This window comes from Pseudopodoces humilis, chromosome 7 (genome assembly GCF_049639895.1).
Source record: "Pseudopodoces humilis isolate 2021_Gansu_Grassland_sample_001 chromosome 7, ASM4963989v1, whole genome shotgun sequence".
NCBI classification, from domain to species: Eukaryota; Metazoa; Chordata; class Aves; order Passeriformes; family Paridae; genus Pseudopodoces; species Pseudopodoces humilis.
Window position 1 is genome coordinate 41,985,317 of NC_142206.1, and position 25,920 is coordinate 42,011,236.

Genomic DNA, 25,920 nt, shown 5'->3' on the forward strand with positions numbered 1-25,920 from the left:
GCTACTTGACACAGAGTATTTTATTCATCAGTACAGAAATGGGGGCCACTCTTGGTGTTGTGTGTTAATAATTTGAGTTCATGTCCCCAAAAGAAAAATGTTGCCTAGACCCACAATGTGTATTAAAATCTGTTAAACTCAGAGGTTTTCTTTTATAATCGCAGTAGCTTTCTGTCTTCTCTACTTTTCTACACCTGCAGTGCTAATGCAATCCTTATGTGACTGTTGAGACACAATGTTGTATTTTTTTGAGATACACAAGCAACCTTTTGTAGATAAAATGGTGAAGTACTTGAGCCACTCAAGGGGGAAAAATTTTCTCGTTTCTTTGTCATTGAAAAGGTAAAATTATTCATTGCCCTTTATAAGGCACTAAACAAATGATGAAATTTTGTATGGTGTGTCAGCGATTGGCTGGATGTATTTAACTCGATAGTGATATGAGATTTACAGAGCACACAAGAAAGGAGCCTTAAATAGTTTTACCCATTGACCTTTGCCAAGATAATAAAGCCTGAATATCAACTCCTCACCACTTAAATTGTGTACTAATGAAGTGCCATGGGGTACTCAGCTACACCTGTGCTAGTTAAAAGTATTCCTAATCACGCAAGTAGAAATGTGTATTTGAGAAATACAAGTATAAAAAGTGTAAAGAAAGCTCTGTTGTGCAGCTTAGAGTAAAATCCAGCAATATGAAGGAAATTGGAAAAGTAAGTTGAAATATAATCAGGAGGCTGAAGGGAGGAATTATGGAGAAAGATTAGATTAGAAGAGTTCAGTACATTTTGATTGGTAAATGATAACCTGAGGAGAGGATGATGAATCAGCTCTGATGGGAGGACTGCCTTCCCAAGGAAGGGGAATTGTTTTAGGAAGTTCACAGGACACTTATTATGGAATATTGAGTTAAATTAAGGAAGGAAAATGATGAATATCATACCATCACAACAATGAGCTTGGAGTTTTTTTGCTTTATTTTGCTATAGCAGGACTCTTAGAAAAGGGTGAAAATCCCATCTGTTAGACTTTGGGAACTAGGGTGGCTAAAATGGCAGAGCAAGGCCAGGCTGCTCTACACTTCGATAAAAAATGCTTTGTAAGAGGACAGGAAGGGGAGGGAGCTCCACGATCTAGCCAGCTCTTCTGCTTCTAGCTTGAATTAGTCTGTGAAATATATGCCTCAGAATCAAAACCTGGAAATGTCTCCCAACTTCAAAAGATCTATTTTCCTTCCTAAATCCTGTTAATGACTGGATATGTTTTCCTAATTAGCAAATACATGAATAAATTCCTGCAACATGCAAGACCCTGATTACCAAAGTAAGTTTTGTTTGATTCTTAATGTAATTACTTGTTATAATAACTCATACTGAATTAGGAAGGGTAGAAAAGTTAATGGTGTAAAAATAAGAACATTTTGATACTTCAGCTTCTTTACTAGGTCTCCAAGAATTGTGGAACAAACTCCATGTTTAGGCAAACTAGAAACAATATTATGTGGTGTGTGTTACAGTATCAGATTAGAAAAGATTGTTGCTAAGGAAGTTTTTGTCTAGTGCACTGTAGGGAAAAGCTGCTGCCAAAAAAGCTTCAGATCCCAGTAATAAGAGGTATTCACAGACTCATCTGAGAAGGAGAAGCATGGGGTGTTGTTTCCAGTCTGCTGGTGAGGAGAGCCTACTGTAAGGTTCATTCTTTCCAGCCAGTGCATGGGCAGAATCAGCAAGTATGCTGCTAACTGTTCATCTTTGTGGCAGATGGAAGACAGAGACTTTTCTGACTGACAAGCTGTCATCCAAAATATTGTTCATCTGCATAAACCCCCAAAACACCAACAAAAACATAGTCCACTATTTAGTTCAATTGCATTTAGTCCTGCTCTGTCATGGATTTCGTTTGATCTTTGGCAAATCAATTAGGTTTTGATGAATAAAAGTAAATCCTGACACACCTCAGCATTGCCCTCTGTAGTGCTTAGGGGTCTGTCAGCTCTTAGAGTAAAATCCAGATAGCTATGGAAGGTGTTTAGGGTATGAAGTGGCCATCAAGTAAGGATGGTGTTCAGCACAGCCAAGGGGTGGGGGAAGCAAGGACAGGATTCAGGTAGCCAGTGGTGCGTGGCAGGAGGAGGATGTGCCAGTCCCCTCTGTTGGGTGCAGGCTTGATCTTGCTGCATCCTTGAGCTCAATGCCCGCAGAAATATGAAATCTGCATTCTAAAAACCCACTTCAAGGTTGAGATGCCACATAGCTGCATGTGGTCATACAGCTTGCAGTGTGTTATGAGGCATTGGGTGCTCTGCCTAGTTGATTTGCTTTTACTTCCCCCTCTTCCCACTACACAGAAGCTTCTTTGTTGCCAGACTCTATATCGCTTGCAATTCTATGCCTTGATCTTGCCACAAATTGCTCACAGGATGTCCTCTGCTCTGTCTGAAAGGTTTGCAGGTGACTGTTCACTTAGATTCCTGTATTATTTGTGTTGGCAACCTTGTACGTTGTGCAGGAAGTTTCAAGGCAATGTTTAAAAGCTGGGGAAGCTTGGAGCTTCTCACACTGGGAATCTATCACTGAAGGTTTTTTTTTTTAAATTACATTGGTGATGTTCTGTTGAGCTGTGTCAGGAGTGGGTGAGAAAAGTGCTGTGATTTCCTATTCCAGATGCAGATGAAATTAGGGAAGTATGACAGTCCCACAGCAATCCTGCTGGTTTTGGTGCCTTTGTTGGAGCACAGCTGTGCCCAGCAGCTGGTCTGGAATCAGAGAACCAGGAAATTTGCACAGTTAGCAGATATAAATAGAGAATCTGTGACTATGAGAGATGCTTAACTCTGCAGTAAATAAATCCTAGTCAAAAAAAAAAAGGCTAATTGAAATCTTAAAAAACTGTCTTGTGCCTCAATTCTTCCCCTTTTGAGTCTTTCTCTATCTGCAGAATTTGAAAGAAAAACAGGTGTTGTATCTATAGAGTCTTACCATCTATGTTTCAAGTGATGTCAAGATCAGTCCCCTTTCCATTACAGATTTAGATTATTTTTAGGCTTGTGCATTATTTTCCAGTTTACAAAGGAATTATTGATATCTTCATTATTTTGACTTGTTTGATATTCTGAGAATTTTTCAGCATTTGTCTGATGAAAAGTACAACAAGGTGGCAGGTGGATCCCCAGAAGATGGGGAGCAGCAACCCAGTTGTGGTGGACACTGGGTCGTGTCCCTGCACAGTCCTGCCTTTGCAGTGTGACAGTGGATGAGCTGTCTTCTATTTCTGTCTCAGTTTCTGCTGTGAAAGTAGGCCAGTTTAAAAGACATTCCTGAGTGCATCTTAATGCTTTGAAATCGTGTGGAGGACTTCAAATAACAGGAATCGAGGACAGGAAAACCATCCTATTAGGAGACCTGCTATTTTTCCTCTTTGGTCAGAGTATGTCAGCTGCTTATTTTAGAAACAGTTCTTTGTGGTATAGAACCATGTCTAATCCTTTCCAGGTATAAATTAGGAAAAGCTTCTTTTGAAATAGCTTTTGCTGATCCAGAACTTGTGCAGATGTGAGTGGAAACCTGGGGCCTTGTCCAGCAAGTGACAGTGAGAACTGGTGGCAGTGACACTACACAGAAACACGACTGGAATTTGCTGTGTGTCTCTGCTTTCTCTTCTACCCCAGGGAGGAGCCACACTGATGTCCCTTAAAAAACCATGTAACATGCATTTTTCAGCGCTAATGGCACAGCTGAGGAGACAATTGCAGCCTTCTTCGCCATCTAATGGTGTCAGGCAGCACTGCCACCCACCCCTCACTGTGTCCCCAGAGAGTGTGAGCAAGTGCATCAGTCCCTGGGACCCATGGTCTCTGCATCCCCTTGGCCTCCTCTGCTCACCCAGCAACTGGTGACTCACTTGATTTGCTGAGTTCCTACTAGCGACCCTTTTGGGGAAAAGCTTGACACTGTGTCTTTAAATAGACTTGGAATATATTCTGAAGTGTATTAATTCCTTACTACACACAGCTTTTCCACTCTTTGGGCTCCCCCTGTACCCTTGCAGCCCTCCAGGAACCCTTAGGAGAAAGCAGAGCATGATGTTCAGTACAGATGTTGTACTCAACTTTCAGGATCATGATTAAGCCCCAGTGTAAGAGCCTGTGATTCACTATATATTGAAAATAGAATGTCTCTTTCTGCAAAAGAGGCCACATGCCTGCTTCTGTGGGAGAAGTGCTTAACATCCCTTTTCTCCAGTGGTATGGGGACTGATGGCTCATGTATTAAACTCTGAGATTCTAAACTCTTGAATGACTTGGGGAGAGAGTTTTATAAAGGAACCATTTTTTCTGTATGTATCCTAGGTACTTGTCTTTCAGTACAAGTCTGACAGCTTTCACTGGCCCTCACTTCCACATTAAAAAAGGGAGTAAATTGAGCTGTCTTTGGTGATAGTATGGAATTAGTTGTCAGTAACCTGTCAGAAGTGGATTCCAAATGTGTCTGTGCCTGATACACTGTACCTTCAATACAAGGGTTCATTAGGTTTGACTTTTCCATTAGCAACATCCTTTTAATATATTTGGCTTACTTTGTAATGCTTGCTTAAGTAAGAATCTAAAATATGTTGAAGAGATATAAATGACATTCTTTCCTATTTTCAGATCAAATAAGGAAAATCACAAAGTGACTTGTTGAATAGATCTTCAGAGTCCTAATTTGTGTCCTTCTGCTTTAGCTAGTTGGGCAACATTATTAGGCCAGGTTGGATAGGGCTCTGAGCAGCCTGGTCTAGTGGAAGGTGTTCCACCCCATGGCAGGGAGGTTGGAACTAGATGATCTTTAAGGTCCCTTCTATCCCAAACCATTCAATGATTCTACAATTATTAGGGAATTGGTGGAAGCATGATAAAGAGGTACTATTAATTACAGTTTAAGAAAAGTGGAAAGGCAAATACTGACTTGTCTGAACTAGCTTCCTTTGGTTTAGGTGCATAGCAAGGCCACAAATTCTGCCCATACTTGAGTCACCAGGAAAGGGATTTGGAGCCTGTACCACCAGATCATGAGGTAATGATAGATGACTGCCAATGGTTTGGTTCTGGAATAGCTGAAATGTCCAGTAAATCTATATCAATGGAGTAATTTAGATGGTTTAACTCAGCAATTCTGCATTTGTTCAGTGTTGGTAGATTTTTCATCAGAAACTTAAATGACATTATCAGACCTCAAAAGATCCAAGCCTGAGCTTTGGCATTATTATATTCTTTGTTGTGCAGTCTCTTATCTGTGGCATAAAACTGGAAATCAAATCTGGCAGTCTGAGTCAGTAATCACATCCCTGATGAAAATATGTTTTGTCACGTAAAACATACACTTTTGCTTCACCAGCAGCTAGTACTGTAAGAAGCAGCATATAATTAAATGTTGCTGAAAAAGGTGATTGTCAATCCGAATCCAAGAGCTGCAGGTCAAAACAGCATTTGTTTCCTTGTGAGCTGTCTACTCTGCCTGCTTCAAAGTTACAGTTTCACCATTAGATGGCAGTTTTAACACCATAGCTCAGAGAATCATAGAATATCCTGAGCTGTAAAGGACCCACAAGGATCATCGAGTCTAACTCCAAGCCCTGCTAAGGGTACCCCCAAAAATCATGCAAAGTGTCCGAGAGTATTGCCCAAATATATCTTGAATTCTAGTTGCTCAGCATTTGACTTAGTCTGGAAGAGTGAGGGCTTTGCCTGTCTTCCTTTGGTTATGTATTTTTCTGCTGTGTTCCTCCCTTTGTGGTATTTAGTCTGGCCAACACAGGAGGATGTTTATGCAGTGTAAAGAAGTGATGTGCTGAGGAAGGCCAGGTGCTGTAGGTGTAACTGTGTATTTCCCAGGGAATGGGTGTCATGTGGCTCAATACAACCTTTGTTGCTTTGATATTGTGCAGAATCTTGTTGTGACTTGATAAAATTGCTGTTAAGGGTAAGTCAGTCCTTAACTGTCATTGAAGATGATGGTATTGTGCTTATTCTGATTTGTCTTGTTCCAAGGCTGGATGGAAATTGAAAGAAGAACAAGTTTGAAAAATATAATGAAATTTCATTTCAGTTTGCAGAAAGGAATTTTCTGATGTGTTTTTGATACGTATTTCCTGGTGCAGGTAGCTTGCTGTTTTTGCTGTTCTTTGTATTGGAATTTTGCATGTAACAGGAGAAAGAAAAATATTAAAGATACAAAAAGAAGAAATACCATATTCTGATGCCATGAACAATAAGAGGGGGAAATCTGACAGGTGAAGTACATACAGATAGTTGGGTTTAGATTATTTTTTATCATGTACTTAATTTTGAACTGAAGATGTCCCAATGGGCAGCTGTTACAGTCAGGCTCAAACAGAGCCTGTTGTTATGAAATAATTTTTGTCTAAATAATTTCTGAAATTATACAGGATCCTTTAGAATGTAGAAACTTCCAGACTATGAGTTCTTCTCTTTTCTTATATTGGCTTTAATTCAACTTTACTTCCGTTGTGGGAAGGCTTCTGGATGGTGTCCCAAATATTTTTCAAATTGGAGGCCAACTGGGACACCAAGGCTTGTTACCAGTTTCTCAGGAGGTTCCACTATCATGCTTCAGCCACAGGTAGCAGCTGTTGTCTTCCCCTGCCGCTCTGTCCTTGTAGAACTTTGAGTGCTTGTTGTCTCCTGAGCTGGACTGTGTGTGTCCTGGCATACGTGAGGGCCACATCTGTGTGGCTGCTCCCAGCTACTCCTGCTTGCCTGGGCTTCAGCCAGACTCCTTTCCCTGCAGCTGAAGGCTGCATTTGCAGAGTTGCAGCCTGGCTTTCTCAACCCCTTAGAGTGGGTACAGAAACAGTCGGAGTGCAGGTTGCAGGCAGCCCAAGAGAAGGAGCTAGCAACAAGAAGTGGAAGAATTGAAAGAACGCCTTCATATGTAACTACTTTTTTTTCCCTTTTCCCCTAGTTTTAATTAGTAATGATTAATTAATTATTATTAGCTTTTACCTCTATAGAGAAATACCATTTAAGAGAGTAGCAAATGTCAGACTCTCTCCCCCACCACTTTCTCATCCATGTATAATGAGGGAAGGGAAAATTTTCATCCTTGAAGTAAACACAATTTGCTGGTATGGGCAGTTCTGGTCAGGCTTTCTTGGAGCCTGGAAAACCTCATGATGGATTTGCCACAGCCTTTACACAAAGTTAATCTGATAGCTACACTCCCATCTGCTTTTACCATGCTTTGTTAAATTGTGTGGAGCTCTGTTCTAATAATCTCACTTCCTCTGATACGCTTTGGAGATTTGTCCCAATAATACATGTGAAAACATTCTCCAGTCCTCCAAACTTAGGTGTGAACTGGCCATCCCCCAAATTTACCATGGCTTCCATCTTTGTTCTGTTTAATTTCCTTCCTTTTGTTACCAAGGTAACTCTTACTAGGTACCTATTTCATATTCATATCAACAAGAGCTAATTGCTGTAAAAGTATTGTGCATCTAATATCCTTTATGGGTAATTTTCAGCAAATAGGTAGTGATTAACTGCTGTGACCTTACCTGTGATCCCACTTATCTAAATGGGATGGGTTTTGCAATTTAGTTTCCTAGTTTCATCTCTTCTGCACTTAGGGGCCTGGGAGATATTTTAGGTGAAAATGAACTGGTTTTTTCCACTGTACAGTGTTGAGACTGTGGCTGTTGATGTTTTTGTCAAACACCTAAATTTTTATTAGGATTTAGAATCCGTTGTTAGAGATTGCACTTTGTCTGCCACCCAGATTGGCAAATGTGGTAAATTTGTGATGGGTAGCTTTATTCCTCCCTTTGGCCCAGACTTCCCCAGAGCACAGGCAGCCCTGTGTCATTCTAAACAGTCATTGTTGGATGTGGAAAACCCAGTCTTAGTTTGAGATTACAAAATTCCTATTTTTCTCTGTTTAAGGAATTTCTGAACTCTGGTCTTTAGGAATAAATGGTTGATGTTTGAATTTATTACCCCACCCTTTGACAGAGATATCAACTGTACCATCCTTAATGCTTTTCTGAACAGTACAAGGACTAACACTGATGTTGGAGGGGGATCAGTTATTCCTTGGTATTGCTCTGTGAGTATTTCAGGTTCTCAGTCTCATAAAGAGATTTTTCAAAAACCTAGAGAACCTGAGAAAACCACAGTTAAGTGAAGCTTTTTATTAGCTGCCCACTCAGGGCAGAGCTCCTTCCCAGGAAGCTCATTCTGCAGGTGTGCTGCCTAGCATTGAGTGAAGGTATATGGAAAGTGATGTCAATCAGGAGGTGTGGTCACTGATAAGCAGACACCAAATTTTACATTTCAAGCAGTTTGCAGGTCTGAGGAGACCCTCTTCCCATATAGGCTGCATTTAATCTGCTGCTAGCAATCCAGAGAGTAGATGTCCCTCTGGGCTGTATTATAGTGGACAGAAGTGCTTTAGACAGGATAAATAGCTGGTTATTCACCATTAAAGCTCTCTTAACTTGAAGTTTTTCATTATGTCTAATATAAAGAGAACAATATAGAATGTGAGTACATTCTTACATCTTATCTGTAAGTGGATGCAAGTGTCCTGATACAGGGTGACAATGTGACAGCTTTCCAATTTCAGTTAGGAGCAGGAGAGATCCAGACATTTCAGTAAAAGGTATAGCCACTATAGAAGGTGATCTGAAAATCTTCTGCACATAAATGACATTTTCAGTCAAAGATACCTGGTGATTTTAAGATTTGGTTGGTCTTGCTTTGACTAGGAATATTCTCAGGCCTCAGCAGCTCAGTAAGTCCTTGACAGAAGCAGCTGAAGAAAATTCAGTTTTGCTTAACTGTGACATCAGGCTGGTGCTTTTGGAGTATGACACTCTTCATTGCATTCTGACTGCTGCCCTGAATTTCAAAGAGAATAAAATAGGCTGCACAATGGTGAATGTGAAAGTTTTAGGGTCACAGCATCTGTCATAATTAAAATATCTGCAGTTCTTTTGGTTGGAGAATCTTGTAAGTTGCCAATGCTGGCTAAATCTTCACAGCTTCAACAAGAAGCAGGATTTATTATCATTTACAATTCCCATTAAGGTCACTGGAGGCTCTTGAAGCTCAGAGAAGAAAAAGACTAATGGAACTCTCTTCTCCATGAACCCACAGCTTTGAGTTTTGAATGGAGGGTTTTTACTGGCTACTGTTATTTAGAAATGCATTCATTGAATGCCAGTGTGGGCAGTTGGACCAGTGCACAGGGATGCACTGTAGGTCCTGCACTGCAGCCCTTGGCATTTGACATAGGCTTGTAGGAGTTCAATAACTGTGTGATTATTATAACCAGTGTTATGGACTATGAATTTCTAACTGGGTCCTTACTGAAAGATACTGATTTTGTAAGACAGAAACTGCAGTTGGTTATGTTTGGAGTCACAGGGGGGCAGCTCATGGACATTCCTGTAGTTGTCCAAGCACTGAAATTCCATGTATTTTGAGTCATCATTAGTACATAAACACCTTAAATATCCATGCCAATTCTTTTTTTCTTCCTTTTTTTAATCTGAAATTCTTTTTATTTTAAAAACATTTATCTACAAGTACCAGAGTTGTAAAGTGACATTTGGTCTGGGGTACAATCATGTTTTCAAAAGACAGTGTCTGTTCCTTGAAAGTAAGATTAAATTTCTTGTATCTGCTAGTGAAATTTACAGGCTTGAACATGTACCTATCTTCAGCCTTCATGATCCTGGCAATATCAACTGCCATTCCATGCCAGCTACTAGTTTCTGCTTCTCTTTGCCTTTTTGTCATGGTTCCAATAATTGAACAGTGGTTGAAATTAGCTGGGTGAACAGATCTGGTTGTTGCATCTCTGCTGATGACTTCATCAGGAATGGGCTGAGTCTGTGGGATGCTTGGAAATCAGTGTCATAATTTCAGCAGTCTGGTCTGCACTGAGTGTTTCTCTCAGATGAGGACCGCTCTCGGATTAGTGGTTTTGAGAATATTTTTAGGGAAGACAACAGATTTGTGATAGAAGAAGAAAAAGCTCTGAAGGGACCTTCCTCCAGATCCTAGAATTATAAATTCAATTTATCTTGTATTTTAAGCTTGGGAGTTGTAGCCTGAAACCCCAAATTACGTATTACCTTGTATTTTTCCACAGCATGTATGCTGTTGTTACCCTCCTAATATCTCTTTGCTCTGTTGTATTTGGCTTCCCTTCAAAGATGACCTGTTTTCCATCCTTTGCAAGTGTTGTGACATTCTTGTTTCCATGAAGCTGCCTGCCTTACATGAGTTTAATAAATAGTTACCTAGTTCCTCTGCTTACTTATTATCAACATGGCAGTGTCTCAATTCTGGCCCTTCCTAAATCACTGACTGGCTTGAAGAATTTTTGCTTTTTCAAAACCAGTAGGATGTGGACAAGTTTGACCTACAATTTGTAGGCCAATGTTTTCCATTTGCTCCCTGTTTTGTTAACGCACCTCTTCTGGGAGTTTACAAAGTTTAGGTATTTGGGGCTCTCAGATGAGGAAAAGGAAGAAAATTAAATTGAGGGTTGTCTAATGCTGTGAACCTTCCTTAAACCAACAGCCAGAGGCAATAATAGCTTTTCTATCCACTATTGGAAAAGCGGATCTGGGGAGAGGTTGTTTATGGATTTTAAAAAGATTATAAATGTAGTTTACATTATGACCTTGCTTTTCAAAAATGATTGATCACAGAATAAAGAACCATCAGGGTTGAAAGAGACCTTCAAGATCGTCTAGTCCAACTGTCAACCCAGCAGCACCATAATCACCCCTTAGCCACACTGCCAGGTGCCACATCCAGGTGCCTCTTGAACACTTGAGAAATGGTGACTCTGGAAGCCTTTTCCACCTCAAATCAGTAGCAATTTGCAGGTGAAAGGTGGTGTCTGTGAAAAGGTGCAATATCCAGTGAAATTAGGGCATTCTGGCACTTGGCATATACGGTTATGCCAATAATTATGTCAATAATTACGGTTGAAGGAGATCTCTGGAAATTGTTGTCCCCACCACCTGCTTCAAGTGAGACTAACGTGAAGAGCAGAATTGTTTGTTAAAAGCATTATCCTATTGAATTTTGTTAATTTCCAGGAGTGGGGTTTCTACAGCTGTTCTGTTGCAGTGTGTGGCCTCATTGTGTAATTTTTTCTATGCAATTTTCTCAGTTTTCCCTTGCTACAAATTGTGTCTGCTACCTCTTTTTTTTCACTTTACACTGAGATAAACCAAACATTTTTGCTGTAATCTCCCTTTCTCAGTGAACACTACTCAGCAGGTAGTGATCAAATGCTTCATGTAGCTTGACAGTGCCATGAAGAGGACTCAAAGATATTTGAACTAAATGGAAGTTACATCACTTTCTGAAGTGCCACCCATGGTAATGTGAACTCTCAAACTATCATTTTAGTATCGTGTTTCCCCATTACACTCCTTCACATTGAGGAGCAATTCTTCTACCCTTAGCATTCTTGCCGGAGATTTCTTCCCAAATAGTTGTACACGGCTCTGTAAATGTTAGAGTGACATTTGGAGTAGATTTGAAAAGCCTTCTTGGCTCTCCTGAGTCTCTGCCAAGCTTCAGTATGGCAATATAACCTCACTGCTCTCCTCCCAGGGCTAGCAATAACATTTACAAGCTACAGTTTCCTCTGTCTGCAAATATTTCCACTGTGGCACTCGGTGCTCTTGCAGCTCCTCCCTAGGCCAGTTCTTCATGATTGCAGCCCAAAGAACGGAGAAGCAAAGTTTATTTGCCTTTCATTGTGGAGTACAGGAATTTATTTTTTGCTAACTCCCCACCTGCCAGCAGCCCTTGATTAGCTCCTACTCACACATACATGTGTGTGGTGACCACGGGAGTGTAGGAGGGACGTACTCTGTAGGGTAGACACAGGTTAACCTGGGGAGTTGGAGAGTTGATTAAACACACAAGTCAAGCAAAGCTAGAATCCAGATGACAAACATTACAGAGGTTTATTAATGGAGAGAGATTTGGGAGCCATGTCCCTTATATGTCTTCCCTAGGTCAGTTTAAAATTTGAGAGGTCTCCATTGAAGTTTTTGTTGTAGACAGACAAAAATATTGTGGGATTTTACCTTACAATGGTGGAAGCCTCACAGTTTTAACTAGTTCCTTGAGATTTAGTCCGCTTTAAGATGAAAATTCAGAGGACAACTTTACAGCATTTTGATATAATATTGGAGCAGAAGAGCAAGGTGTTAATTTTGGACTAAAAAAAAAAAATTAGTGCTGTAAGAAAAAGAAAAATCAGAATTACTTTTGTTCATAACCAAAGTGCTGAAGTACAGAATGCTCGCTCGCGGTGAGAGACTTCTCCTGGGTCAAGCTGGTGAGGTATAAGCAATTTATTATAAGGGCAAAGAGAGGGTGAGACCCGTGTCTCCAGCCTTGGCGTCCACGGGGTTGGGGGAGGGGAGAGAGTGTGGGGAGAGCAGGAGAGAAGAGGTTGGAGATGGGGACGGAGGGATCAAGACAGCATGAGAGACATCTGGGAGAGAGGGAGGTTGGGGAGAGAGGGAGGTTTAGGAGAGAGGGGGGCACAAGAGAGGGGGAGGAGGGGGAAAAACCAAGAGGGTAAGAGAGGGAGAGAGGGAGAAACAAGAGAGAGAGTCCGGGGAAAAACTAGGAGGGTAAGGGAGGGGAGAAACAAGAGGGTAAGAGTAGGGAAAACAAGAGAGTAAAGTTCCTGTTGCAATACAATATATGTCTTTCTATAGTGAATATTCTAATTCCCAGTAACCAATCACTACAAGATACACCCACTAAAGAATTTACATACAGCCTATAAGAATTACTACATTAACATACAGTGTTGCATTTCAAACTCTAAAAGCTTTACAAATTCTTCCCTTCCTTCTTGACCTTTGGACTTTCTATGAGCAGAAGGACATTGTTTCATCAACAGGGATTCTCCTTTAGCTGGCTAGGCTATTGTTCTTTGGTCATATAGTAACTAGTACTCAGCATCTTATGACTCAAAGCAAGCTTTCACTTCTATTTCAATTCTAGGCTTCATATTTTCAGAATCTTCTGCCAAACAATCACATTCATAAGGTTTCCCTGTTTCATCCTCCCCAACACCAAAGTATTTTCTAAACTCTATGAATCAAGGTAATTTTATTTATTTATTTTTTTGGGGGGGGTCTGAAGGACATTATAGTACATGCACTGTGTGCCTAGAGCTCTTTATTTGACTTCTTTACCTACTTTTTTTGATGTCTTCTCTTTTGTGCATACTTAGTCAATAATATTATCTGCAGGCTTTGGTTATGTGTTTTGGAAGTCTTCAAAGAGATAGAAGATATATGAGGTACTAGAATAGGGGAGACAGTGATATGGAAAGAAAATCGGTGAAGAGAGTATTCTCTTCTGACTTTCTAGATGAATAAATAGGTGTGGTTTGCACTGCAGGCTTCTTCAGGAATTTTTTTCTTTTATATGAAGGAGCTGACACTTCTGGGCTATTTTCAGGCCCAGAAATTAAATTTTTTAATTAATGTTGTGAAATAAAATTTTCAAGGTTTTGAAAAAATGTATTTGGTGAAGAATATTCATCTGGATGTCATCTGGCCTATGTAAAGATCTGCTTGCAATTTTTGTCTATAGCAGGGGCCTTATAAGTGACCATTATTACTACTGCTCCACCAGAATTCTTGCATCCCCAAAAATGTGAATGCCTTGGAGCTTGATCTATTTTGTCTCCTGTTTGCTTTTCATTTGGAACTCTTCTGTGCACAGTGCACAGAATCCTTACATAAGGATTTCTTATGTAAGTACTTTAAGTGCTAGTTTGGTCTTAACTGACATATGCTATTCAAATTGGAAAACTTGAATTTAAGAAAATAGTTTATAAACCAGAAAGAAGCCAGAGATGAGAGGCAGGAGAGGCAGGTTTTAGAAAATAAAAAGTTAGGAAAAGCTGAGTAGAAAGGCATTTACTTAGTCTAAAATAGAGTGAGGGAGCTGGAATAATGATATACTGAGTTTCAGGATATGAAGATCCTTTTGTAAAGCAGCCATATACCCACTTGGGAGTGGAGAAGGAAGGCATCATCTTAATTTGAAGCAAAGAAAAACTCAGATTGATGTTGAAAAAATACTTTGGTCTTTCAGAGAGATTAAGTACCAGCAAAACCAGTCTGATTTCTTTACTTTTCTGTAGCTGTGATGTGTCCAAGGCTTTTACTGTTTTATCTTCATGAGCTTCCAGTGGATAACAACTCATAATGGTAGTATTGACATCTTGTCAGTTTGAAATCTCTAAAGTGAATAGCTTTGTTCTTACTGGCACAGTAAACGCTATCAGTGGCTTATTAGTGATACTTACTGTTTGCAGGGCATTTTGGTAGACTAATAAAGCCCATTCTTATTTCTAATGTAATGCTTCAGTTTAGGCAGATTTTTAAAGATGATTTTGTATTCTCTTATTATCCCTCTCAGTGCTAATGAATTACATTTACATCCCTTCAAATTGCTCTTTCCTGTTGGGTGGGATGAGTTTAAAGTGAACTTTAGTGACGCTGAGATTGGAGACATCCAGGGGAAATTCAGTTTATTGCAGAAGGTGTTAGAGAACACAGACTTTTGTTATAGTTCAATGAGAGGCAGTCCCAGAGCACGGTACCAGCAGCACGCTCAGGGCACCGACAGGCCCTGCCTGGCCCCTGGGGCTCCCCACCCTGCTCAGGACCCCGTGGCAGCCCCCATGTCCTTCAGACCCCCACGCAGTGATGCTCAGCAGGGCCAGGCCCCAGGTCCCCACAGTGTGCCAGCCGTGGGTGCTGCCGAGCCAGGCCCGTGGTCAGCCCTGTCACTGTGCCCTTAACCCTGGCCAGCAGAGTGACTTCCTGGCCTGAGCATGGCCCTGCCTCATCACCCTCAGGTTTCCTGGCTCTTGGCTGGACCTGGCCCCATTTGCACATCTGTCCACTCACTTTCCTGTGTGTGTGGGACAGCCCTGGGCACTGGCACAGGAAACTCCACAGCTTCTGACACCCATCCTGCTGGATTATGTGCAAGGTCCTAACTGTTTGTGAGAACTTGAAGTTCCCATCATATCTTTAACACCAAAACAGGAGCATTATCTCCTGGGTTGTCATCAGATTCAGTCTGAGTGATTACATTCAGGCTTCCAAAATTACTTGTCAGGCTTACTTTTGTTGAAACTCATCTGCATGGAATCTATTTGGACAGGAAAGAGGACTTACTGCTGTTTTTTAAATTTTTTTGTTTGTTTGGTTGGTTGGTTGATTTTGTTTTGTTTTAAAGTGTAATTTTGGTTTTCAGAAAATCTATTTTTTATTCTGGGGCCATGTGTCTGCTAGTGGATATGTGAGGGCAGGAGGTGAGCTGTGCAATCAATGCCTGCAGGAAAGTGTTTGGCTTGTGAATACAAAGCTTAGGCACTTCAGGGATATTTGAATTCACAAGAAAGTGGAAATCTTTGGTCTAAGGGTTTTGGTCTCACAAATGTAGCTGGGGAAAATGTCCTGTGCCCTGAATTGCTGTCACTGGGGACTTCAGGTTTCATGAAGAGTGGATATTTTTTAATTATTTTTGCCCTGTTACCTTTCTGAAAATTTCAGTAAGAAGTTACACTGTATTGTAGTCTGGGAGGCATAGGAAAAAGACCACAGGGAAGAACAGGAGGCTGCGGAACTAAAAGGGAGGAGAAACAAAAGAGACAAGGAATGGAGATGAATACAAGAGAGATTTTAGAAAGGAGGAGAAAATGCATGAAGAGGTCTTGAATAATTTTCTGTCTGTATGCTAAGAATATTCCTGTTCCATCTTCCTCGGAGGTTTATGCAGAGCCTTGTGTGGAATCAGCAATGAATTGCTCCTTTGGATGCTAAGTGTAAAATTAAAACTGGCAGGGTCTGAGAGCACAAGACTGGGAAGCTAATTGCTCCTAATAACATATTGATTTTCACAGATTTCTGGCGTTATGTCAGAGCAGTTTTGAACCAGCACCTGGTTTCTTCCTCTTCCCATCTCCAAACTAATGGCAATGAAGCTTCTGGCACTGGGATCACAAACAAATGACACTCAGTTTTTTTGTCTGTACGAATCTGTGGGGGTCTCAAACATGATTTCACATATTGCTTGTATGCATCCCATATAACAGCTGCCCTAAAAGTAGAAGGGTGGCAGAAATGTGCATGTATTTTAAACTTGGATAACTGTGCTGCTGCCTGTATTTATGGTGTTGAACAAAGCATTACAGTCCCACTGCTGCAGATGGCTAAGGACAATTGAATGGATTCCTGTATTCAGGCAGAAGCTGCCAGCACAGGTGTCTGGGAGGCTGAGGTCATGCACTTGTTGCCAGGTTACATTCAACCCTGAGCAGATTTGTTCCATGTGTTGCTCAGCTGTAACATGCTTTTCTCAAGCTTTGGGGGCTGACTGTCAGGAAAAGGAAATAGGTTCTACTTGTATGACTGCTACTAGGCAATACCCTCCTCTGAAGGGCTATTTTCATAGCTGGAGGGAATGGTCTGCTTGCAAGATGTGTAGAAAGGCTCTCAGATACTCCAGACTGTGAAGGCTTGCAAAGTGAGAATGAAATCTTGTCATTTTTGAAATGTGTCAAGTGCATAGGGCACACACAAGAACAGAATATTGTCTCCTGGGGTTGTGTGGAGCCTGTGTCAACTGTTTCTAGATATTTAATTTTATCTGCTTAATTGTTACGAGGTTTCATTGCATCATGTTTGTAGCAGACTGGCTGGAGAAGAGACAGTAATACCTGATTCAGGCTACTGTGAGATGTCAGCTGAAACACTGTCCAGATGTTTCTGTCATCTTCAGCAATTCTGAGTATTCTTCAGATCCTCCTTACATAAGTATGGTAGTGAGGCTTGGGGTTTCTTGTCGAAGGACAGTAATTACTTGGCAATGGGATCAGTAAAGGTGAAGGGCACAAATTCTTACTGAAGGAAAGAGACTCATTATTACCATGCTTTTGGTTTGTTCTAGTCACTGCAGAAAAACTCACGTTTTCGAAGCACCTAACACATGGCACTGTGGAGAAGGAAGCAGCAGAGCTGGGACACTTGTGTCAGCTGCTCCCACTCATAGTCCTGATATCCTCCAACCCCCTCGTCGCAGTTATTCATGTGCTAGGGCCAGCAACTATGTTTCATGCAAGGCACATCTGAGCTGAAGGCGTCAAAAGAGCCATTTCATGCTTGACTGCATTTTCTAATACAATCTGCAGAGAGAGAGAGGAAAGAGAGCAAGAAAGGTGTGTGTGTACATAGGCATTGCCTTTGAGTGTATGTATAATATACACTACATTTAGTTCCAGCTTGCAGTTGTGGGTGGCAAGTGAGAGGTACAGACGTGAGGGGGAAGAGAATTGCACTTTGAAGAAAAGAAACTACTCTTCCACCTTGAAAAGGAATCTTTCCTTCTCTGTGTCTTGGCCAAACGAAGATGTGGAACCCCAGGGCAGCACTGGCAGCTGGTACCAGAGATGTGTGTAATGTATTGGTAGAGTGGGTGATGTGTGTAGAAAGCTTTCTGTGCACAGACCATGACAGTGTGTGGCAAGTGCAGCTAAGAAAACTGGTGAGTAGGGATGTTGTTCACAGACATCTTGATGGTGCTCCCAGAAAAGTTTTAATATGTTTGTGTGTCCTATGACTGCAGATGTGCTGCATACCAGCTATTAGTGAGTGTGGTGGGTTGCTGCACCAGAACAGCTGTAGTGATCCCCACCAAATGTTTTGGAACCATATACATGTCTCTTCTGTCACTTTATCAGCTTGATATTTATATCTTTATCACCTCATTTGCATACTTATTGCATTGCAGTTCTGTTACCAGCCATTTTGCCACGGGTGCTTTATGGCATGGACATTTGGCTGTTCCTCAGTTTCCCATCTGTTTACCCTACTGTGGCATCTAACATTTAGGCACTGAGAGCATGTAAGGTTTGGCTCTGCCATACTTGTTGTTTTCTGATGGAAATTCTGCTCTCATTGGCTGGGAAAAATGGGAAAAAGGGCTGAAACATAAGGATATTTTTATTACATTCCAAATACAGGTTTTGCAGTTGGTTAATTTAGATAGACTGTTAATTTACTGAGGGGTGGTGGGGTGGTGGTACCTGGAGAGAATCCCAGTCAATTGTTTGAGAAAACTTCAGCTGAACTGAACTGCATGAGGTACTGGTAAGAGGGCTTTATGGAGCAATCCATCCATGTTTTGAGGAAGCTGAACCATTCGATGTTTTTTTTTAAATTCTGGGATTTTGATATGTAGTTTTAAGCCCTACATGGGTTAATCTCTACAGCTGTGCCTTTGGTATGGGTTGGCTGTGGGGAATAGGAATGCTCTGATTCATACGTTAATGTATTTGTGTAGATTTGTAAATTTTGCAGATAAAAATGCTTTTGAGCATATTCTATGAAGAAACAATGATTGCTATGCTGTAGTGCTTGCTGCAGTTCCAACACAAGGCTTTAATTCTACCACTTGGAGGAGAATATCACTTTCTGCAGGCAAGACCCTGAATAAATAGAGAATGCTAAATTTAACTCTTTTCCTCGGCTGAAATTCCAATTTTCTTTGACATCTTCAGAGATGATAGAAAAATAACTTGTTTCTTCACTTCTTTCCCCCCCTCTTCCTGGCTTTCACTGTGCTGCTATCTTCTAACTTTTCCTGCATTTGAATGGCCCTTGCAATGAAGTTTGGTTTGTTCTTTTCTTCATTTGCATTGGTTGTATCAGCAGAGCTCTCCTAACATTGGTTGTTAGTAAGTAGTGGAAAAATATAAAATCACAAAGTGGAACAAACCTGATTTAGAAAATACCTATTCGGAAATCCACTTTATACAGTTGTTTGTCTTTAAAGTGATATCAGTGAAATGAAATTCCTCTCTAAATAAGCAACAGCAAAAGCACCAGAAATTAGGACTCTAGTCATTACTGCTAGTCCTAGGGAAGGCTAGACTTCAGTGCACTGACGGAGATTGCATTTTCTGGAAGATGTGAAAAAATGAAGGCTTTTCTACCTTCTAATCACAAAAGGGCTTTGCCCTAACGTGCTTGACCTTGGGAATTATGTGTCCATGGGTACTGCTGTCACCAGTTGCAGTGACCACCATATCTTGCTTTGCTGCGTGTATTTGCCCCGCAGGGTTTCTGGATGCAGTTTAATGTTTGTTTCCCCCAGTTACATACTTTTCTGTGGCAAGTGCTATGGTTTCTGTACACACAGTGCTCTGTGGTAGAAGTAAGGGTTCTTCAGAGGTGTAACTTCTAATTTTTTCCCATTGTTTGCTGATTCCTTGCAGAGGCCTCTATCTTGAGCTACGATGGCAGCATGTACATGAAGATAATCATGCCCATGGTTATGCACACGGAAGCAGAAGACGTGTCCTTCCGTTTCATGTCCCAGCGTGCTTATGGGCTGTTGATGGCAACCACGTCGCGAGACTCTGCTGACACTCTGCGCCTGGAGCTGGATGGAGGCCGGGTCAAACTTATGGTCAATTTAGGTATCGTATAAACACCTTCCACCGCCCTCCTCACTATTAGTTTGGACTTGTGATTAGTGTTCTTTTAAATATTATTTCATTTTCTTTCTGTCGGTTTGATTGGATTGGATTGATTTCCAAAATAACTGCTGAAACTTTTATAATCATATTCTCTTGCGGGGAGAAATTCTCTTCTGCATTGCTGCATGAAGATTTGCTGTCAGTTCTTCCTTATGAACAGTGTTGGTTTATAAGTCTTTAAGTTCTTAAGTTTCCTTTCTTGGTCTGGGACTGGTGAGCTCTGTGTGAAACATGCTACTTGGTCCATCTTTTGATCAGTTACATCCCTCATTCATCCAGCACCTCTCAAAACAGTCAAAGGCAAACATGGAAAGGAAACAAAATTTGATATGGTGGCAAGCAGAAGTCCTGTGAACCCCTGCCCTTTGCATAATTTGGCAGCATTTGATACAGCTTGCCATATTTTATATATCTAATTAAAAAAAAATGGTGTTTTTGTTGTGTCTTTATAAAAAAGAAGTTAACAATAATAAAAGTGCATCCCCTCCATCCCAAAGGGCTGTGTTCTGTCTTCTTAGAGTTACACTTTCCCAGAAAATAATTTAAAAAGACAATTGGAAACAAGTCCAACAATAACAACAATGCAGAAACAATTGGGAGTGAATGTGCTATTAGATTAGCCTCAATTAATTTTCTTGCCAGTCTTTAGGTACTCTAGAGAATGAAAATTTTTTAAAGAATATAAATACAGGAGTTGAAGATTTCTTTCACTTTTCAGTAATGCAGCTTGTTGCTTCGTGTGAATTCAGGAATATAACTAAAAGGAAGTTCTGACTCAAAGAGGCAAAACTAAGATAATAGTGCATAGTCTTATACCTCTTAATGTGTAGTTTATTTTATATGAAGCTTTGTGAATGGTCCGTGAAAATTTCTGTCAGCTTTCTAAGGCCCACTGAAACAAGCTTCACATTTTTTGGGCTAATAGGATCACCATCTTCAGAGCCCTGGTGTGGCTATCAGGAGCAAACCACATAGCAGCTTGGTTTACAGAATATGTTGTCCTCTGGAACTAGCTTGCTTTTTAAAATTGCACGTGGTGGGTTTTATTTGGCTTTGAAATTGTGAGCCAGACCCTATTATTTACTTTTTGAATAAGAAAGTGAAGATGCATCAAACAAGTTCATATCTCTTAAAAGGAAAGTGTCCATCTAAAAGTCTATAGAAACTCTTGCCTTTTAGTAAATAAGAGCAAAACACCAATCAAAAAAACCCCATATACTTGCATATTTTCTCTGCTTAGCTTGACTGAAGAAGCATAGAGCACTATTGAGTCTGTAGCTGAATAAGAGTAGTTGCTGTGCTATCCAGACTGGCCTATAGGACAGATGGAATAGATGAACCTCAGCTGTGACAGTAACTCCTCAAATAAAGAGAAACAGCACTCTGGTGATAGCTATCTCTTCCTGTATTAACTCTAAGTGAAGGAAAATTTCATAGATTTGCAGCATTTCTCTGGAGAACAGCTCAAAAGAACTGCTGTTGAGCCTCCTTTCATGTTCAATGAGAATCTTCAACAAAGCCCCAGAGCGTTTGTGTGTTTATATGTGTTTGCGTTTTCTTCTGATCTAATTAGTTGTTCCTAATAATCAGGAAAAATGAGATTATATTTTCCCCATTTCATTTTTTGAAAATTATGGCTAGCTTTTTTTTTTCTCAGAAAATAAAATTCATCACTAAAAGATTGGTAGTGGCATGCTTCTGTTGGGGAAGTGACGGGGCAACTGAGTATCTGCCCAATTCCACAGCATCCTCTTGTAGCCCAGAGCCAGTTCTTTTACTTTTCAAGCAATAATTTCTCTACTTGTTGAAAGGAGAGTTCTTTGCACCCTGTGAGGGATGTGCTAGTATTTTAATAAGAGCTGCTTTTATCACCTTTGGTATTCTCACATGAGAAGTACTACAGCATGAAAATTGCCAGACTTCATCAAAAATTGTCACTTTTTCTTCTGAAAAAGGTACCACTTGTTTGATTCTGTTATATCTTCTTAAAAATGAATGAGAATTAGGGGAATTTCTCATTTTGGATATTTGGGGCCTCCTAGACTTAGACCCTAAGTGGATATGAGGAGGGTATATTTGTATAACCCTGAATGTACTTATTTTTTTAACGCTTACTCTTTCCTTTCCAATTTTCATTATATCATGCTGGCAGAAAATATTTTCCCTCAGGGCCTGTCAACATTGTGTGCCTGATTGGCACAGGTCACTTTTAGCACTCACTGGGATTTTTTATGCCATCACCTAGCCTAGAGCTGGACTGTTCAACTCCTACTGTCTGGTACCTAAAAGATGTGGCTAAAGATTTGACAGATGGACTACACATGTTCAGAAAAGATGTGCTGTTGACAGCTTAATGCAGGGACAAAATCTTTAAACAAACCTCTGTGTAAACTGAAGGCTGATTCTGTGTAGTAGCAGGGACTGAAGCAACGTGTATGCCACGTTTTGCCAGCTTTTCAGCTGTAAATTTTTGTGATGTTCAGTCTTCCCCAAAGTGACTACAGGCTGGACTAGTGAAGACCTGTCAGCACTCTCCTATGTCTAACTCAACAGAGGGGTAATTCAGACTATTTGAACCCAGACTGAGCTTCACCTCTCCTTTATTCAGAGTTATAAAACTGTCAGAAAACATTCTTGAAACAGGACTTTCCTTCTGCAAAACAGTATTTACCTTGCTGTTGAAGAACAGAATTTGAGGAGGAATCACCTTACTAAAGCCATTCATTTCCAGTTGTTAAAGTCATAATAACTCTGCATGGAGACTGCTCATAGCCCAAATGTCACAAACAAGAGCTAAATCTTTATCCTACCTTGCCAAAATCTCCTTACCAGTGAGAAACAGTCATCAGCACCACCTCTGAAGATCTGAGTATGCTTGGTGCTGACTAGCTACATGCCAGTATCCCCCAAGCATCTAACTCATGATGTGTGAGAAAAAGGACTGTTTTGAGGGGTGAGTTATTTAATTGTGCTTTTCTTCTGGTCATTTAATACTGTTGTTAAGAGCTGTCTCTTTCTTCTCTTCTCTGATCTATTTCATTCGATTACTTATTATCATTTGTGTCTTAATTAAGGTCTTTCCTACGTTTTTTTTCCTTTTATTTTCCTTTTTTTTTTTTTTTTTTGTCTCTTCTGTGTGTTTTGGTTGTAAAGCTTTCCCATACCCCATCAGCCATGGTAAATCAAAAGATGGTATTCGACCCTTCAAAGGCCTGAAGCCTGCGGCCCGCACAGCAAACAGCCCTGAGAACAGAGCATACGGAGCAGCCTGCAGGGGCTGGCATATCCCTCTCACCCCTCAGCACTCAGTGTCCAAACCAGCCAGGAGAGAGAGGCACAGTGGGCGTGGGTGGCCTTAGGCAGCTGGGTGCTTGCTCTAGAAGGTGGTAAGGAAGAGCAGCAATGGATAATTCTCTGAGGAAGGTTGCAAGGAAGTTGCTTCAGACCTTTCCAGTGCGGGTGCCTGTGACACTGCAACTCTTCATGTTGACAGCAGGACTCTAAGTAGTTTCAGGTTTTGTTGTGTGAAGAATAGAAATCCAAATGTGATATGCATCTTACTTCCCTTGGGAAGGATTTTGAACAAATGGGTCTGGAGTGGAAGGAGAGAGAGAGAGAGAAATTATGCAAATCATAGCTTGGAACATGCTTGGGAATGAGTTTTGATGCTGAGATGATGTGCAGAAAGGGAACGAAATGGCTGGTCTGATAGGGAGATCCATGTTCACATTTTTTCTGCCATCAATAAGTGGCAGGGTTCTAATGTTATGCTGACTTTCATTAAAGAACATTTCAGGTTTCTTTCTTCCTGGCCTGATATATCTTCAGGTCACCGGTGACTAGGATAAATATTTCCTGCCTCCTCTTAAGGCAGTGTACTCATCTCTCTCACCTATCTGTTCCTATGATAAATCCTGAAGGGTGTCAGAGCCATGTTTGCCCATCCAAAAGGGAAAGTTTCTTCTGCCATTTCTATATAAAAATAGTGCAAGTAGGACAGAGGCAAGGAGCCTCAATGTAACGTAGGATAAATGTACACAGGACTTTATCTGATTTTCCCATAGGAAATAACTCAGAGTGAGCTTAGAAAGAGTTGGGCCCTGATTACCTTTTTTTGGCCTTTTCTTGCCCTTATGTACTCTTCCATAGCCACATATGGCTGCTCATCCAAAGAAAAAACCATTTTGTCCTTACGTAGTAAAGGTGACTTTCTTTCTTGATTTGAGGATTAAAGAAGCCCGAAGCCTTAGCAGCATCAAATACATATTACTATTTTCAGACAAAAAGATAAAAATGGTAAGAAACACAGGCCTAATTTGCAGATCTCTGTTTGCTGCTAAAGATACCTCCATTCAAGCTATGGATCCCTTGTGTAAGCCAGCTGCAATTGAGCTATTTAACCTTTTGGAAGGAGAGTGTCTTTGGCCCATTTTCCAGGTAATATGCTCTGGAAAACCTTTCATCTGAGCACTAAGGAAGGAGCTTCTGGCTTACATTAGACAACTAATGAAAAGAAAGTAACTGCAGAAGGTCTTCCCAGCTAATCCTGCACCCCATACAGTAACAGACTCAATTTTCACTTCCCTTCTATCCACCACATTCCCTGTCCAGTTGCTGAACTGGCAGGTGACTGGATTTACAGCTGTTCAGGTATACTCATCTCCAAAACCTATCTCAGAAGCAAATACTGATAACAGGGCTGAGTGCACTAGATGATGATTACCAGAATTCTTATTGCCCTGGTACTGTGCAGGAGGAATCCCGAGGAGTTTTTTTAATTACCCCTGAATTAACCAGATGCTCCTGCTTTGAGCACAAAGACCAGACTACATCTGCACCTTTACCTCCAGGAAAAATCTCCTCTGCTTTGGATTTTTACTGTTGTACTAGTTTAGAGGAACATAAGTGTTTTCTTCCTTTTCAAAAACTGATTTCAGAGGGAGAGAAAAGCTTTATGAATTAATGGTTGGAATATTTTTGCATTGCTTTGGGCAAGGCTCAAAATTAAGGCAACAGAAAAAACCTCTATGCACGTTCTTTGATGGTAGTGTGGATGGTATGGTGGTGCTGGTGTAACAGCACAAGCAGATACCCTCTCTTAGGTGCCCTGCAGGATCCAGTTAGATGAAACCTGGATGAGGAGCTGCTTCCTTTGGAGTGCACCTGCGTGTTTCTGTCTGGCTCCCAATTGCATGGCATTGCAGACTTTGTGCTCATAGTCTGCAGATTTAGTAGTGCCATGTACTTGTCAGGGCAGCTCTCTCAGTGGCCTGGACTCTCATCCTTTGAAATAGGAATCTTGCAGCTAAGATAAGGGCTACTCTGATTTTCAGTTTGAAATGTCTATCCCTTCATCTGGAGTAGTGTTTCAGCCTGAGGGCAAGCCCTAGGACATATAGTTATTGTGGTATCACTGAAAAAAAAACAAACCAAAACAACAAAACTTAGCAGGCATCAATAACACAAGAATGATTTTAGCCTCTTTGATGAATGTTGCTGAGAACCAGCCATGTGTGTTCCCTTTCCAGCATACTTGCTCTTTAGTCCATTAGAAATTCCCATGTTCCAGCTGTAGCAACTCTCTTGATCTCACTTGCCTGCAGTAAGACTTGGGTGTCTCTCTTGCTGTCACTCTCCGTCAGGTCAGAGAGAGAAGTTCCCCTGCATGTACTTCAGAGCTCCCTTTACCCCACCCAGCTCCTGTAAAGGGATATAGCCACCACTGTATGGTGATCGTAGCGGTTGCTCCAGGGCTGTTTGCTCCCACTTTTCTGTTGCGGTTGACGACACATGACAAACCTAATCGCACAAAACCAAACCCAGATTTTCTCAGGAGAAGTTATGCTTGAAAACAGACTCTCTCTGGCTATGTTACTTGTGATTGGTATGTCCCTGCTCATTACAATTCTTTATTTATTATTTATAGACTCTTGTTCTTTCCCCTCCTTCATTTTTTAAGAACTGTGTTTAGCTGCTTAAATAATTTTCCTACATCTGTCTGAGCAAACATAAAATTGGTCCAGTTAGGAAGCAAACTGCACTGTATTTCTCTGCCATTTTGTATAATCTCACTTGCTGGGCCACATTTCTGTAATAAATACAACCATTCCTGGTGATTAAAGTTCTAGTTGTCCAGACAACATGTCCACTAGCATGGTGCTATTATTCACGGCCTTGATTTCCTGAGAGAAGGTCAGCATAGCCCGATATGTAATAGCACTAATATGAAAGCTCTCACCTATGTTAGATGCCACAGCAGTGGATGTCCACAAGGCTGTAAATTTATAAATGAAAGATCCTC

General features: G+C 40.8%; 1 protein-coding gene across 12 annotated transcripts in view; it reads left to right on the forward strand.

Annotated features, from left to right (window-relative positions):
* Positions 1-25,920, forward strand: part of NRXN3 (neurexin 3) — a 919,744-nt gene that overhangs the window by 265,945 nt on the left and 627,879 nt on the right. For all 12 annotated transcript variants that reach the window (XM_088057330.1, XM_088057327.1, XM_088057321.1 and 9 more), the window contains one exon: positions 19,356-19,559. In XM_088057330.1, the coding sequence (XP_087913456.1) occupies positions 19,356-19,559 (204 nt within the window). The remainder of the gene's footprint in view (positions 1-19,355; positions 19,560-25,920) is intronic.